Source organism: Cyrtonyx montezumae, unplaced genomic scaffold (genome assembly GCF_038088225.1).
Source record: "Cyrtonyx montezumae isolate F1298 unplaced genomic scaffold, pur_monq_1.0 scaffold_0, whole genome shotgun sequence".
Classification (NCBI taxonomy): Eukaryota; Metazoa; Chordata; class Aves; order Galliformes; family Odontophoridae; genus Cyrtonyx; species Cyrtonyx montezumae.
Genome location: NW_027071824.1, coordinates 7,634,768 through 7,651,847, shown reverse-complemented (window position 1 = coordinate 7,651,847; position 17,080 = coordinate 7,634,768). Strand labels below are relative to the sequence as shown.

The 17,080-nt window shown below is 39.8% G+C and overlaps 1 protein-coding gene across 1 annotated transcript in view; it reads right to left on the bottom strand.

Moving 5' to 3' along the window:
- The window catches only part of LOC136047612 (spermatogenesis-associated protein 7 homolog), a 47,867-nt gene extending 33,286 nt beyond the window's left edge, over window positions 1–14,581 (bottom strand). The window contains exons 1-3 of the mRNA XM_065734884.1: window positions 14,419–14,581; window positions 2,837–2,910; window positions 1,385–1,460 (exon numbers count right to left, since the gene is read on the bottom strand). Coding sequence (XP_065590956.1) covers window positions 1,385–1,460; window positions 2,837–2,910; window positions 14,419–14,581 — 313 coding nt within the window. The remainder of the gene's footprint in view (window positions 1–1,384; window positions 1,461–2,836; window positions 2,911–14,418) is intronic.
- Window positions 14,582–17,080: the final 2,499 nt, after the last annotated feature.

Genomic DNA, 17,080 nt, shown 5'->3' with positions numbered 1-17,080 from the left:
CATTTAACAGAGCTCTTTCGTATCTTAAAGGCATTTGCATCTTGCTTCTCCACGATGAAAGATTTCCAGGAGACACAAATCCAAGAATGAGATACAAAGAATGGTGATAAGTCTCTCAACACTGACTCTTTTTATTTCCAACTTCTTAATGATTCCCTAGTAATTCATTATAGTCCTGAATATGCAGTTGTATGATGACTAATTTACTTAGGTTGCACTGATTGAACCGCAACAGATCACTTCTGCAAATCATGTCTGGAGAATATATCATGTACAGAGGTATAATGTCATACCATAAATCGATTTGTAGCAGTTTTAAAGTTTGACTGATACACAATGACAGTGATAAAACATGTCTTTTCTATGTAGCTGGAAATAAAAAACACAAGAGGTGACTTTGCTTCTCACCAGCTATCTGACTAATATCTGAAAGCCTCTACTTTTTTATTTTTATAGGAGAAAAATTGTGTTCTTAAGAACTCACATGCTGTTCTATGCTTTAAAAGACTAATGTAACTGCAGTGCTGCTGTACTGCAAGTAGATTATCCCATGACTAGCTGCTTATTTTTACAATTGGAAATCTCAGAAGGTGGGGACAAAGCCACATGTGAGAAAAAAGAGAAAGATAAAACCAGTGATAATTAAAGCCATGCCTTAATAACCTTGGAAAAGTTTTGAAGATACCAACATCTTAGTGAATCATTTTTATTAGAAATCTCTGCATCATCCTTGGCTTTGTTTATGTAAACTGACAGAAGTATCCTCTAGCATTGCAAGGAAAGAGCTGTCCAGTACCATAAGCAGTAGTTCACTGTTGCTGTCCTATATCTCTTGGTATCTGCCCCCTGCCTAATTTTGTATTTAGAGCCTAAATATGGATGGGAAGGGGATCACCTCTTTTCTGTGTTTATTCAGAAAACTGATAGAACTCTGCAGAGGTGGGGACACAAGATGGTGCCCCAAAATGCAACATCACCTAGGATGTAGATTTCTAGGCGTAGAATGGCGTGCCTCTGGCTGCAGCTGGGCTTTGTCAAGGGAGAGACAAAGAACAAAAATAGGGAGGAGCAGTGTGTCAGTATGTAAATAAGGACTGAAATCATACGAGTCTTGACAGGGTACAGCAGAACACCATTTCTGAGAAGAGAAGCTTCAGGCAGCTTTCTAGTGAGTCTTGAAAAAAATCCTGAGCAGAAGAGTTGCTCACCTGAATTCAAAATGTGAGACTTCTGCAGTAAAAGGAATTAGAAGCACTTTTCCTCTGACACAGTTGGTTCTATAATAAGATGTTTATCTTTAATAATCTCATAATATTCAAACTCTTAATTCCAACATTGCAGTAGTAATAATAGTAATTAGAAAATTAATAATTAGAATACTTACGGCTACTTTTGAGACTCAAGTGTCCTCTGAAAGGCTCCATCATAGAGTACACAGACGCTGTGTTAACCTTGGAATCCTGATAGGAAAGGACAATGTATTGGTTACATATGAAGTAAGTTAGAAGTATGATCAGGACCTGTGGGGATTACGGAAGAGTCACTTCATGGACAGAATTCTTTGCTACAGCTAAGACAGGTACAAAGTGGCTGGCACATTTGAGTCTACTTTCCCTGACAGATTAGTTTTGTTTGTTTTAATTCCTATCAAGTAGTATGACCTTCTTGACCAGATACTTGGAGCAAATATTCTCTGTTACAACAGCATCTACATGGCAATTTTCTGCAGGCCACAAAAATGAACCATGGCATTGCGCAAATGTCACATATTTTGCAACATGAAACATTGCCTTTCCTAAACATAAATCTTCCAAGCAAAAGGAGGAGAGCAGGATGCTACTGTGCTGCTTATGCCCAAGGGAAGAAGTGAAGAAAAACGTACCATGTAAAAAGATTTTCTAAAGATACTCCACAAAATAGTATAGGGTTACATGGCACAGAAGTGTGACCAAGAGAAGTCAGGCCCAGGATAGCAAAGTAAGCACACAAGCCCCCCCCCGATGCAAATAAAGGGCAAGCTGCAAGTACACAGATTACACACTCTCTGAACCCATCAGTTTTATGAAAATATGTCCCAGTACTGACAGCTGAACTCATCTCAGTTGAATTAGAGTAAATTTAATGTATGCCTTAAGAGATGATGGGACCAAACCTCTGTTTCAGAAGTCCCTTAGATTTACAGGAGTCAGACAGATGCAGGTTCATAGGAAATCCAGCTTTCTTACCCTACTACCAGTGGTATGGTTTTCAGAAGCAATCTCTAAATCCCACTGAAATCAAGGGGATTCCGGTACCTTAATTTTTATGTCTGATCACAGAGACTAAACTTGTGTCTTCACATTTAAATTTTAGCTTAGTGAAATGATTTAGAATTTGTCTATATGCAGGAGCTCCATTAATTATTTTAATTGTAAGTGAAATAGATGTTTTCCAGTTTAAAAACTTATTTTTGTTTAGTTTAGACATGTTCCATGTTAATCTGAAGTAAGTCAGTCACCAATGCAATGTGCAGGCACAATCTCCCCCAGATATATGTGAACACTTTAGGTCTATGCTCTACAAGCAGATAAGCTAGCTGGCAAAGAACTCCAAGGAGTTGCCTACCAGTGGAAATAGCTTAATGGAGAATCTGTATTGCCTGACAAGATTTGTGAATTGTGAAGGAAACATCTCCTTAGAGATGATCCCAAATGTCAAAGGACAGGCTAGAGGCCATCAGAACAAGAAAAATCAATGCAATTCTTCCTTTGGTTTCAAGACAGCATTGTAATTTGAGGGTGGAACCAGGAACATCTCACTCCTAAACAAAGGAACATTCACTTGTGCTCTCACATACACAATTCAAGATAATTTTTGGCTTCAAAGTCATTGCCATAACTTTGGTTGTGTCAACACAGCTATAGCCAAAACCTAAGGACAGAGAGTTCAGAAAGTGATTACAGCTTGATTTGGTAATGCCTGACACAGAATTTATTTTTGCAGAGGACACATTCTCAATCTTTTCCAAAATTCATATCTCATTATCAGTAGCTCAGTTTTTGGCAAAATCCCTTGTCTGGGATAACCTCCTTCAAGAGATGCAGATGCGGGTGGCCATGAGTATCATTAACTGTGATCTCATAGAGGAATCTATGAGCGAGCCTTATTTTTTGAATCAAATTCTGTCACCTTAGATCACTGGTTTAAAATAAACACAGTATGAAATAAATGGGGGTTATCTGAGTAAGCGTTATTGCTTTTCCTCTGTGCTCATATTTCTAATTGTCATGTGTCCCTAAGTTAATAGAATCATCAAAAGGTCAGCACTTTTTCTTTAATCTTTTCAAAACATCCCTCTATAGTCACAACAGGATATGGACAAAGGAAGTTACCTCTCTGAAATCCAAGGGAACTTAGCAAAATATTTGAAACTTTTTTTTCAAATAAGATATATTTCTCCAGCATTTTAAAACCAGTAAACTTAATCATACCTTCACACATATTGGCTAAAGATTTAAGCAAATTAGTTTAGTTTAATCTCACTGTAAATTACTCAAAATTATTTCAATCCTTTAACTTCTTTTAAAATATGAATTATCTCTGCTAAATCTTTGCTTTTAAGCCCTTTTTCTTTTAATGTCAGGTATCTATGAAAGGCATGGCAGATAGAAGGACAGTCATGTGGTACCTTAGAACAAAGGGAAATTTAATACCTACTTGTGTCCAGTCCTACCATCTTTGCCCAATGATTACTTCACTACCACTTCAGTGGGAAACTCCGCTGAGTGAGCACTAGATATAAATGAAACATCAGTGTATCAGAAATGTAACTGCTTGGCCCAAATATATGTAATTAGTATACGCATACTATATGGAATATGTGGTGTAACTGAACAACTGTTATGATGGAACACAAGAGGGGCAGACCTTTAAGCAGCTAGTCACCTATGTATGCATTTACAAAAGGTAACTCACACAGTAGTGTTGCTGCTGTTGTTTGAATTCTTGCTCTCGATCTGTTCACTGTTCTAGGCTCTGCAGAAGTAATCACTCACTCATTAACATACCCAGAGAGTTTAAAGCTGAAATTTGCCTGATAAACAGCTGGAAGGAAAAAAAAATATTATCTTCATTTCAGAGGCTGAAAAAGAATAAGTGATTTGCTCATTGTAACAAGATGAAGAGATTTAGTGGCAGAAAAATGAAACCTGATTTCCTGAGTACTGGGGCAGTGCCTAAACCTCAGGACATCTATTTTCATCTTTATCTAAATGTCTAATATGCACTATTTTCTTTCTCTTGAGAAGAAACATTGCAGTTTTGAAAGCTGTAACCATTTTCTACTTACGGATACTTAAAAGCTTCCAGTAATGGTACATTTCCCTGTAGAAAACCATACAGAAAGGAAACGATCTTGGCAAGAGGTACTCTTGAAAACCAGTGATACATATGGATGCCTATTGAATTCCAGTTATTATGGCCCACTGTGGTGATCCAGTACCACACACAGAGCCAGAGCCTAATCAAGGTGGTAGCACTTGCAGTATACCAGTTAACTTCCAGATCAGGATGGAAAAACTAATATATACAGCCTTTGAAAGAATGTTGATTTTTGTCAAGCTTTTTGCTTCAGCTTTAGGAAGTGGAGAGCACAGAGCTTCTTCCTTATCTTAGCTTAAGCTCAAGGGCAATAACAGAAGTTGCTGTGTTTTGGGATTATTTCAGAAATGATGACTTTCCTAAATCTGCCATAATGTATGCTTACTTCTGTTAGATCTGTATAAAGCACACTAGGGAATCTGTTCTGAATGCTCAATAGTTACCCATCCATTTGTAGATGAAGCCCAAATCTTTACAGTCTTTATGTAAGGGAACAAGTCCCAGATCTATCAAAGGCTCATTTTAATTTAATGATGTGTTTTCTTGTCAGTAGAGTCTTCTTAGTTTCTTTGCAATGCCTGTGTTTCTGTAACACTTGAATCTGTCTCCCTACCCAAATACTGCAACATTACCTCATATCTGTGCTCAATGGCTTTAATTTTATTAGATTATAATAAAATGATTCAACCAGTATGGATGATATTTTGCTATTTCACATCAATGCGTAGTTCTTTATCAGAAGATGCAGGCTGTAAACTATGTAAAAGAAAAATTAGATCTTTCTCACAGCAGACACATAGATACTAAAGTTACACTGGGAATTGTTTCTATTGCATATAAAACACAGTAAACCTAAAAGGGTGACAGAAAAAGCACTGAATGCAAGTGCTTTAAACCTTCAAATCTTTAAATCCTAGCTAATAATAATGCACAGGTACAACATGACATTGCCAATGGCGTTCACCAAAGATGTAACACAGATTCTTTTTGAATATCTGAATGATGTGCAATGAAACAGATTAAAGCATCTGGCAAAGCAGTTGCTGCTGTGACAGAATCACTCTTGGAAGGCAACGAGTTTGAACTCTATAGCTTTGTGCATGCCACTCTTAAGCTGCGGAGCTGCATCAGATCTTACATTTGCAGGGCTTTGTGTGTTGCAAGATTTGGCTCTCAGAGCAGAAATTAATGGTAAACAATATTTTGAAGGTTTCAGCATTAGTTTAGTCCATGGGTGTCTAACCTTTTTGCTAGCCTAGGCTGCATTGAGCAGAGAGGAATTTTCTTGGGCTGGATATATAGGTCACTCCAAAAATAACACCTATTCATTTCCATGGAAATTGCAAGAGAAACAAAGAGTACAATAACACTGTTTGACAGAGCAAATTCTCAGCTACAAAACACTACTTTTACACAGACACCACCATTACCTATGTGCTTTTGCCACTGATGAACAAGAGCCTTCATGCCATGCTTGTAAAAGTCTGTGCCAGGAGAGATGACATACTGTTGCTGTTATTGTTGTCACTGCTGAAATGCACCACAGCCTCACTACCCTTACAGACTTTGTTTAAACTCCATAAACATTCAGCAAGTGTCAATGAATGTCAGTGAGTGCCATTTCTTCCCTGACAGAATTCAGTGACACACCTTTGCTTCATACACACTCCCACGTCAGACACCATTGTGTCAGAGTGCCAATCTGCTGCAGCCTTTCACACAGTAACACCATGTAATGGAACAATGTTGGGAAAGCTCAGCCTCTACTGCCATGCTACCAACATCTGCTTCTGACATTGTAGGCCAATATAAAAAAATAGGAGGCATTACTTTTTGAAGCAGCCCTCACTAAATAGATACTGTAGTTCATATATATAAAGTGAAAAAAATATATTTTTAATTTTTAATGTTCTTTTTATTAAAACATATAAAAAAGACCACAACAAAACCATAAAACCAGTGGGTTATGTGACTTTGTTTTTGTGACAGTAGCGCACCAGGCTGGACTGGTGGCAGTGGCTGCAAATCTCAGTGAACTCTCAAGGTGCTTGTCAGAGATTTTTGGTGAAATTTTATTCCTCCTATACTTCATTCTTGACAATAATTGTTTACAAACGCACGTACTGCCCCAGTGCAGTGACATGAGTAAGATGTGACTGTGAGGTGAGGGGTATTTCTCTCTAATAAAAGAGGGCTTATAAAATATGGTAAAAAGACATGACCAAATTTTTGTTTGCAGCGCTATACATTCCACATGAAAATTCACAGCTAATGTTTTTATGTCAACTGAAAACAGAGTCACAAACAAGCCGAAACATTGATGATTTTTTAGTCAATCCTGAAACCTATTCTCAAATTCTTCATCAAAATGGAAAGAACAGCTTCATATTCTTCTCTGTTTGCAGGTCTGTGTTTAGTCAGTGCATCAAAATGCATGAACTTATTTGCCGTATCTTGAGGTAGCATTGCACTGTGCCCTCCCTGTGCCCTTATTTCAGACCAGATGGGGTCACTTAGCATGAAGAGTGCTGCCATGATGGAGTGGGACAAGAGGCAGCTGCACTGCGAGCTGGGCTGGGCTGCATGCCACAAGCAGGTTGGACTCAAGTCTCTTTTACTAATTCACTACTGATAGAATAACCTGCTTCACATATTAATACTTAAAAATTTATCAGTGAATGCTATAGTAAGGTTAACGATTAGTCACACAGGAGGCTGTTCCCATTGATGGTGATGTGGAAAGTTTCGTATTGCTTTCAAACAGAAACAGATCTGATAAAGCATATTTAATGTGGGAATTTATGTTTGAAAATGTTTCCAGGTGTTTCCTATTGATAAAATACGTTGGGTAAAACAGAATAGACCTTCATCCACAGGAATGCAACACTACAGTGTTTGAGATATCTATACATTATTTAAAGCTCAAAACTGATTATTTGATACACATTATTTCACAGAATAAAATCATAGAATGGCTTAGGTTGGAAGTCACCCACACCCAATGCCCTGCCATAGGCAGAGCCCTCCCCCAGCTCAGGCTGCGCAGGGACCTGTCCAACCTGGCCTTGTGTGCCTCCAGGGATGGGGCACCCACAGCTTCTCTGGGCAATCTGTGCCAGGGCCTCACTGCCTTTATCATGAAGACTTTCTTTTTTATACTTAACCTAAATCTATTTTCTTTTAGTTCAAAGCTCTTCCCCCTTGTTTGGTCAAAGCGCTCCCTGATAAACAGTTCCTCCCCGTCTTCCCTGTAGTCCCCCTTTAGGTATCAGGAAGACCACAGTGAGGTCCCAACATATAGCTTGCCTCTCTGTAGGGGTCTGTGGCCACTCCAACACTTGCCATTTGCCTGCTTGTTGGAAATAGCATCCTCTCTATCTTGTGAACTTGAAAGCTATGTCTCACATATTGCCTTCTAGTTGAAGGCAGTAAACTGAAGTTTTGAGAACTTTGGAGCTGGACACACTGAGTCCTGAACCCCTGGGAGATGCTGCTCTGGATTTGTCTGGACTTTCTCTGGTATAGATAAATTAAAAATATAAAAGCCTTGGTAAAAGACTGGGGAATCTAAAAGACAAAGACTCCAAATTTGAAGTATTAAAAAAATATATAAAAAAAAGAAGGCAGTAGTTTGATGATTTCAAACCCTTCTCCCATCTCATTTGCTACAACGTTACTCTAATACACATCCTAATATCATTTATTTTTCTTAATTTTGGACCTTCCTGTGGAACTTGACTCCCTTTGCCAAAACCTACCGTACTTGTACTGCATGAAGACACAAATGACTTCACTTTGTGGTATTTACTTATCTGGTATCTTAAGCTATATATTTGGTTATTAAGAACTTGTGGAAAATTAAGGAGTTGTTGCAGGTACATAAGTGACACCCTAGGGAGCTGCTGTGAAGATACACTCATGCCCACTTCCCACTGATCAGGGTGAACCAATTTTGGCAATGTGCTCTCAGCTCTAAAGTCTCTTTGTGGAGCAAGGAGACTTCTTTTCAAATGCCTTTGCAGTCACTGGGTGGTATTCACTTGTAGCTACAAAAATAAATAAATAAATAAATAAATCAACCAGCCACACAGAGAAGCTAGGAGAGTTGGAAAGACAGATGAAAGGAAGAAAGAACAGGGCAGCTCTTTAACAAATCCCTTTGATGTAAAAGGGGGTTGTTATAGTTTGGATACCTGAAGAGGCAGAAAAATAAGAAGACAATAGGAAAATCAAGTATGTGGAAAAATTAACTGTAGAAGCTGATTCCTATTTTTATTCTCCATCTCTTATCATTAATAGAACAGAACATGGTTTATCTAGCAATATATTTTAGAAAGCAGTCTTTCTTTTTATAAGTGCTCAGCCATTTTCAATCATGTATTGCACGCCATTTCTTGGCAGCTATAGATGTATCAATTACTACTTCTCATCCAAGACAAACTCATATTTTCCTAGTAAATCTTAAATGAATAGAAAGAGAACCATAATTGTATCTGCCCTTTTATTCAAATTAAATAGCCGAGGGTTGCTCAAGTAATGATTAGTCTATACTCATGCCCTGCAGGATGAACGATCACCCTCAATGGGCTTTTCTGTGGAACATGGGCCAATGCTCATCTAAAAATTCCTGCCCTTTATGCAGTACCCAAATGAGAGAACTTCTTACCAATAGGGAGTCTGTTAATTAATATATAAACTCTAATTGAGGAAGAACAAATGACTTGATTGCCTGAGAAAGTAACTGCGCTGCCTCTCAAGAGTGCAGCCATGCTGTGGTAGCTCAGTGGATTTCAGTGGGCAATGATCAAGTAGTTCTTTCAACAAAGGTAGGAACCCTTTTAGGACTTTCTAAAATAAGCATGTTGTAAATGAAGCACTTCAGTTCTCATTTATCAACAAGAAATACGGCCCCATCCCAGGCAAGTGAAAGCAAGATATGAATAAATTCATGTTGTCTCTTCTGATGGATATGAACCTGCTGCTGGTACATTATTTAGATTATTTTGGACTCCTTAGAAAAATTAAGCCTTAAATTCACTTCTTCCCCAAAACCCTTCCAAAATTCTATTTCTTTTCTTCTCAGTGGGGAGGAGGCTGACTTCGGCAGGATGTATGCAGTATGGTTTCTCCCTTTTCCAAGTGTGCAATAATTGCTGTGTTCATCCTCTATGGAAGTATTCCTTTCTCTGGTGACTAGGAGGTCTGTGGCAGCACCCAGATAATGATACACATCCCAGACAGCCAGGATGCTCATCCCCCTTCCTGAGGAATTAAATGCTTTCTCTCTAATCCCTGAGAAGAAAGTTGAGTGCTGTGGCAGTGGAAATTTCCTTGAGCTTCAAATTGCTATGAAGGGTTATGTTGCCCTGTCTTTTCTGCAGCGTTCTATCTACCAGCATGGGAATGACTTTAGGAATGCATTTATAATTAGTGCATGACATAGATCATCAAAGAGTATGTTGTGTACCTTTCCTCTTTCCAACCGCCTTGTCCAGTTCAACTAGCAATTTAATGGTTTTCAGGGCAATATCTGACTTTTCTCTGAAAAGATAGGTGCCTCACACAATGAGTCTCTATCCGTAAGATTTATACAAGGCACAATCAGCAAGTCACAAGAAACAACTGAAGTACAAATAAGCACGGAAACATGAGGGATGCTGTTAGAAAACCTTGAGGTTTATGTGTCCATCACAATGGTTAGCCAAAAATTAAAGGCCATTTTCCCCCAAAGGGCTGAGAAAGGAAAAATGGAGGGATAGCATAAGGACAAAGTATTGCACTTTTGTCCTGCTCTTACAGTTTCCCAGACATCTATGTATGGCCAGTGTTGCAGACATATTTGACTAGATTAACTTCTTGTCATATACAGGGCAGAAATGTCTCATAAAATACTTCCCTGTTTTAGATACTTTTATTTTAGTAGCTACAAAATTGAAAAGAATATTTGGACTTGGTTTCTCTGTCTGTATAGCTGGGCTGATAACTCATCTCCCTTGCTTTGAGCCAGGAAAAGCTGCAGAGTGCATGAATGCTGCTGACCTTCTCGCAGAAGCCATGCAGGCTCCACCAGTGTTTTGTGTTTACTATTTGAACAAATTTCCCTCCTTTTTGTCAGGTATAATGGATAGCCCAGTGAATGTATATTTGGTACAGTTTTAGGACTACAATGTTACATGAATGAACCACATGAAGAAGATAATATCATTCAGTTAAATTATTGTACATTTATTATTATTTTATTATTACTGTTTTCCATTTTTAAACCCACGGGAGTGTAAATCACCACTGATGGGCCATGTGGTGGGTCAAAGGTGCCCATCTTGAGCATAAGATCTTCATAAGGAACTGTGGTTCACATTTGAAACCTGCTGGCTCACAGCAGTTAGCTACCAGCTTCAGCAGTTCACAAAAGTAACACAGTCTCTTTCTTGTAGCAGCTGCAGCAGATAGAAATAACAGATTAATAGTAGAAGGGGAGGAAAAAACTCTGAGAATGTTTCTTTATGTCTCTTCAGAGGCATGTTGCATACTGGCTGGACTGCCAGGAAGCTCACTTCAGTACCTTTGGCACCAGTGGGGAGTAATTCACATCAGGTGTCAGAGCAAACTCAAGATTGGGCACAAATATAGCTAATTCTTCACTGTTAACAAGTGACAAGGGAGGATGAAACACTGGAAGTTAGCAAATTGGATGCTCCTCCAGAGCAGGCAAACAACTCCTGTTGGCCAAAAGCCAATATGCAGCTCTGCTCCATCTAGTCACAAAGCCTCTAGCATAAGGACAGTGGGAACAGTGATGCATCTGTTCCTCCGTGCCGAAGAACCCACAGTAGGAGGTAGGAAGCATAACTGAGTCGGTAAAGACAGAGCCAGTATAAATAAACTAGTTCAGAAGCTAAGCTTTCTGTAACTTCTTCTGACATACATCAAAGAAATGATTGCCATTTGTATCACAACAGCAGTCCCATCTTGTTCAGCTTTCTGCCACCAGGATCCAGCCTTTCAGGTACCTGAGAAAGACTTTTGAAAGAAACATACATTTATATTGATTTATTCTTGTTCTCATCTCTTAGGTCTCTTATTTCTAACACTCAGAAGTTAGATTCTGAATAAAGAAAGATCCTTCTTATTCTTCATAATAAATCTATTAGAATTCAGTATCGTTGATATGTGTTGGTTTGTGTTTTCTCTAAACAATTAGAAAGATGAGAAACAAGATCTTGGTCTTATCAATACTTTGTAGTATCAGCAATTACTCTAGCAATTTCTGTGAATTTCTTTGAATGTTACATTAACACTGGCAGATTTTCCACATTTCTCCTCTAATCTGTGTGCCGTGGTGCTTCAAGTAGTAATGAAAAATCAACAGCTTCTAAGCTTTAAATTAAAGAAAGACAGCCACTGTAGCAGAAACGCTAAGTCAGGACTAGAAGCAGTGATTGAGGACCTGATGGGAAGGTAGGGCCAACCCAGGAGAGCTCAGGTGTATGCAATGTACCTGAAAAATGGGAAGGAGTGGAGTCAGGATCCACCCCATCCCAGGCCACATTTAAGAGCTGGCAATGGAGATGAGGGTGCCTTTTCAGAGACTCTTCTGTACCTAAGGTTTCCTCTGAAGGTAAGCAGGTTTTACCTTTATTTCTGTGCTCACGGCTGTTGCACTTGAGCAAATCCTTCCTTGCTGCAGCCTAGGGCCTTGTTACTCTGCTGATGTTACTGTGCTTTCCATTGTGTTACAGCCACTGATAATTAAATCTACTGAAAGTTGATGTGATGTTGAAGGCTAGGAAAAAATGTGTCATTGGATATATAAGCTCAGCCAAGATTGAGACCAACAAGTTCTTGTGAAAAGAGAATTCCAAGTTGTGAAGTTAATATGAACATTTTGTGTGTTATGAATTTGAATAACAGATGTTGTAAGGTGAAAATAATGGTGTTATAATGCTTCTTTCTTGAGTGACAGGTGTAAGAAATTTTCTTTCTGAAATCATAACTCATTCAGAAAGGGGGCAACCAGTCATAAAGATCTGTAAGAGAATTAAGAATTCTCATCATCTTTGTAGATTAGACTGCCAGCACTGGTCAGATCTTTATGATTTTATTTATTTTTTTTTTCCTAGATACTGCTTCTTATGCTGTTGTACTTTACAGAAAACATCTCAGGTCTTTATGTTCCTGGACATGTAACAGCTCTTCCTATGTGGATGAGTTTGTTCCCCTAACCTCAAGTATGCAGTTGTTTCATTTATTCAGAGAGCAGTCTTCATTTTTGTTAGACTGTCTCAACATTTTTCAAATTTAGTCATAAAATTGTCAGGACACCTTTCTGATTTTTTTTCCCCCTGAATTCATTAGAAAAGGAAAGATTGGAGGGGAAGAAAAAAAGTGCTGTTTTTCCATTTGTATCCCTGATAAAATTCCTTGGGGAAAAAAAAGATGGAATAAATTAGCCAATTAACAAATTTTAAATGACTATCATGGAACTATGCTTTACTTTTGATTTTCAATCACCACTTAAAATTGCTTGTTCAAGTTCTCACTGAAGTCTGTAATGATTCTGACACTGACTTCAACAAAGTCACAGTTTGATCTTCTGGGAGCTTGTGGTTGTTTCCAGGCACAAGGTATGAAGAAACACGAGGGTAGACATGTGTGTATTTGTGACAACAGATGGTCCACACCACTGTTATTTGTTCAAAAGCTATAGACCCAGCTAGATTCTTGAGATTCCATCAGGGCCTGGTGGGAAAAGGGCTTTGTTGACAACTGAAGTCTTTATAAAATTCTCCAAAATGTGCACTAAAACCAGACCAATCCAATCAAAATCTCCATTTTCTGATAATAGACATTTTCTAATAGCAGTTCAACAGAAAATGTACCTGATTATAATGACTCTCTCTGAATTGGGGCTGAGAATGATCAGACATATGAGCATTTGCTGTAGACTATAGGCTTCATCATTTATATCCAAATTTTTTTTCCTCAGTAATAAAATGGTCTACAGTGAAGTAGAAAAGCTTCCTAATTTTTATTTATTTGCTTTTCCTTTTAATTCTAATGACACAAGCCACATGTTAAAACAAAAACCAACCAGAGCATGCTGTAGGACAAAACAACACAGTTTAAAATTACAGTGCTGTTAAACTACCAGACTTTACAGGCACAATTTTCTTTTTCACTGAGTAAGCACAAGCATTCCTGCTACAAGGAGAAATTAGTTATCAGAGCAAGATCATACAGCGAGTAGGGGAGCCCTGCTGTTACTTGCTGAAATAACGTCAGAACTGAAAGAAGGAGGTATTAAATGTAATTCCCTGCTGCTTGCTCTCTTAAGGCACAGGCAGCTCTCAACTGGAGGCCTGCTAGTTGCAATCAAAGTTTGCCCTAAGAGACCCTTTCCACCATAAAGCCATTTGCAGCTGCAGCAGCAAACTATAAAGCCCTTATTAAATATAGGTGCAATCCTGGAAGTCTTTGCAAGAGAGGACCCTGAGTTCCATTACTTCTGAATGGGGCTCTACAATATATGTGTGGTCAGCAGGTACAGAGAGGTGATTCTGCACTGCAGAGTCCTTATGTGGAGTACTATGTCCAGATGTGGAGTCCTTAGTACAGGAGAAATATGACCTGTTGGCATGTGCTTAAAGAAAGGTCACAAAAATGATGGAACGCCTTTCCTACAGGCTGGGAGAGGAAAAGGCTCCAGGGAGACCTCATAGTGGCCTTTCAGTAAGGGTGCTGTAAGAAGGGGACAGAATCATTAGCAGTGTCTGCTGTGATAGGAAAAAGGGAAATGGTTTTGAACTAAAAGAGGGGAGACTTAGGCTGAGTGTAAGGAAGAAGTTGGGATGGTGAGGCACTGGCACAAGTTGACCGGGGAGGAGGTGGATCCCCTGTCCCTGATCTGCTGCCTCCCTGTTCATTGGAGGGGAGTTGGACTAGGATGACCTCTAATCATCCCTTTCAGCTCAAGTGATTCTACGGCTTTATTTCATGGCATCACAGGCTGCTTGAGGTTGGCAGGGACCTTGGGGGTCATCTGGCCCAACCCCTGCTCACCCAGGCACACCCAGAGCAGGCTGCCCGGGGCCACGTCCAGGAAGCTTTTGAGGTTCTCCAGAGGAGGAGACCCCACAGGCTCTGGGCAGCCTGTACCACCGCTCCTTCGCCTGCACAGCAAGAAAGTGCTTCCTTTTGCCCAGAAGGGAACTCTCGTGCCCATTGCCTCTTACTCGGGCACTAGGCTCCTCTCCCTCCAGGTGCAACTGATGATGCACTGATGACACCACCTCGTGCCTGCTCCTCTCCCTGCAGCTCACTCACAGGAGGAGTGCAGCGGAGACCGTGACAGCAGCTCTCCTTTCCCTTCTTATTAAAACTACCTCAGGCTTCAGCTGCGGGCTGTGTTTTACCTGGAGGGCGGAGGGAGACCGCTGTGGGCCCGGCTCCACGCAGTGGCCGCCTCCCGGGGAGGAGCCCTGCTGGCGTAGCTGCCCGCCTTCCCCTCGGGGCTCCCGCTGTAGACGTTCTCCTTCCCCCCCCCCCCCCCCCCCTCCTTCCTCTCAGCGTTTATAGGGCATTTTGAAAGCTCTTTCAGCTGCTTCTATTTATAGCTCGCCCGTGTTAAATTTAGCTCTCAGCCTGCTCTCAGCAGCGGTGAAGGTTGTCAGGATGCGTGTGGGGAGGCAGAAAGCAGCTCGCCCTCCCTGGGCACGTCTCCTTGGAACGAGGGCTGCAAGCGCTTTCAGAAGGATGATGAGGGATGAAGGAACGAAAAAACGTGTCAGCCCATCAGATTAAATATTTAGATCTGCTGGGGATGCTGACAAACATCGTGCTCCCGCAGACGAGCCTCTGTGAATGATGTGGTGGGGAGGACCAGATGGAACAAACAGAACAGTGATTTCACTCAGCGCTGTCTGCTTTACACACACAGCAGAATGTGTCCAGGGCACTATTTCTTTTGGAAAGTGCTGTAAAAAATAAGGTTTAGGAAGCAGTAATGCACCCTGCATGTTCGATGCTAAGAAGCCAGTAGGAAAACCAATTTCAGTGCTGTGGGAATAAAATTCTTGTAGGGGAGCTGGACTTGATGATCTCCAGAGGTCCCTTCCAACACCTATGGTTCTGTGATTCTGTGAACAGCTGAAGCATAAAAGTGCTCAGCTATCAATATCTGATGATTAACATCTTAGAAACAGGCATTAAGAGGAGGAGCTTTTTCTATTTTTTTTTTTTTTTTGGAGAAGGTGTGCACACCCTGAAGTACGTCCTCCCTCTTCTTGGAACACTGGATTCATGTTGTGCTCAAAGAGAGCTGCATGTGTGTACCTGAGTACTGCCTAAGGCATGAGCATTCCATCACCACTGTTATTTGCATGAAGTGACCAAAGGATAAACTAGATTTCAGCACTACTCTGATATTTTTCTGTATTTGTTTGAAAATACACTTATTCAGATTGGCTTTTTGGATATGTTATCTCTGAAAGAAGTTGTTGATGAGCTGTGTCTCAACTGAATTGAGACTGAGGAACTTGCAGTGGAAAAAATACAGGCCACAGTAAGAGTTGGGAAGGTCCAAATACCACAGGTATATTGATACCATTACATACTGATCGTTGGTATTTCTTATGTACAGTTAAAGGATTTTAAATGTAAGTAGAATGCAGTGGAAAATAGTGTAAACTGCAGAAGATAAGTTACAGCAGTGTCTTGTGGTTTTACATAGAGTTATGCTGCTGTTCCAAAAATCACCCCCTCTGAAAACTGTCTTGAGTCTAAGTGGCATGTGGGGCAAGAATGTATATGGAATAAAGCAACGGTTGTACAGGAGGGAGCTTAAATCTCCTGGTTTAGAAAAGGTGTTTATCTTCAACTTCACTTTACCACCTGGGCATATTTTATTTTGGAAGAGAAACTTTATCTCCCTAACAGACTTCAGATGAAATCAGGCAACTAAACATTTTATCTGCTAGCTTTGTGTCTTCTAGCAGATAATAACAGGTGACAAATGCTCTGAAGAGTAAGATGTGTTTTACATCTTGCCAAGGCAGTAAATTTGAATACAAATAACTGACTAGTCCTTTAATTATCCTGTAGTTCTGTTGATGATGGTGAAGAGCTATAGCTCATGTTCCCTCAGTTATGTTGGTGCAGCAAGAATAACAGGTAACTTAAAAAAAAAAATAGTATTTTTATTCCTGAAGTCAGCACTTGCATCTCTGCATTCGCACCAGGAACAGATGTGATAAGTAAGAAGACACCGTTTATATGCACTCATTGTTTGGGATTGAACTGTGCTTCAGAGAAGGTTGCATAGATCATAAGTCTGCAATCAAGAAAAGCTGCTTTTAATACGCTGATTCTCTTAGAACCAGGACAAGACTTTAATGTCTTTCAAACAGCCATTTTTCTCCTATCAGTCACTGTTTTGATTGAAGAGATGGAAAAATGAAGCGAGCAACTCATGAAGAACGTATAGAACCATTTTGAAGAGCTTCCTTTACAAATGCTCCTCTTGGGATCCAGTCTGTTACAAAGACTGGAAATCAGAACCTGTGGACTGGTAAGTTCTGATGCTTTTATTGCCTTTTAATCTAATGGACAGATTTCTAGCTTGTATTTAAATTAACATATACTGGCACTCTTGTAAATGAGAAGGTTTATCAAAAGAAAAGTGTTAATCTAGAAGGTCAAAGAATAAGAGGTAAAGAATGCTGAA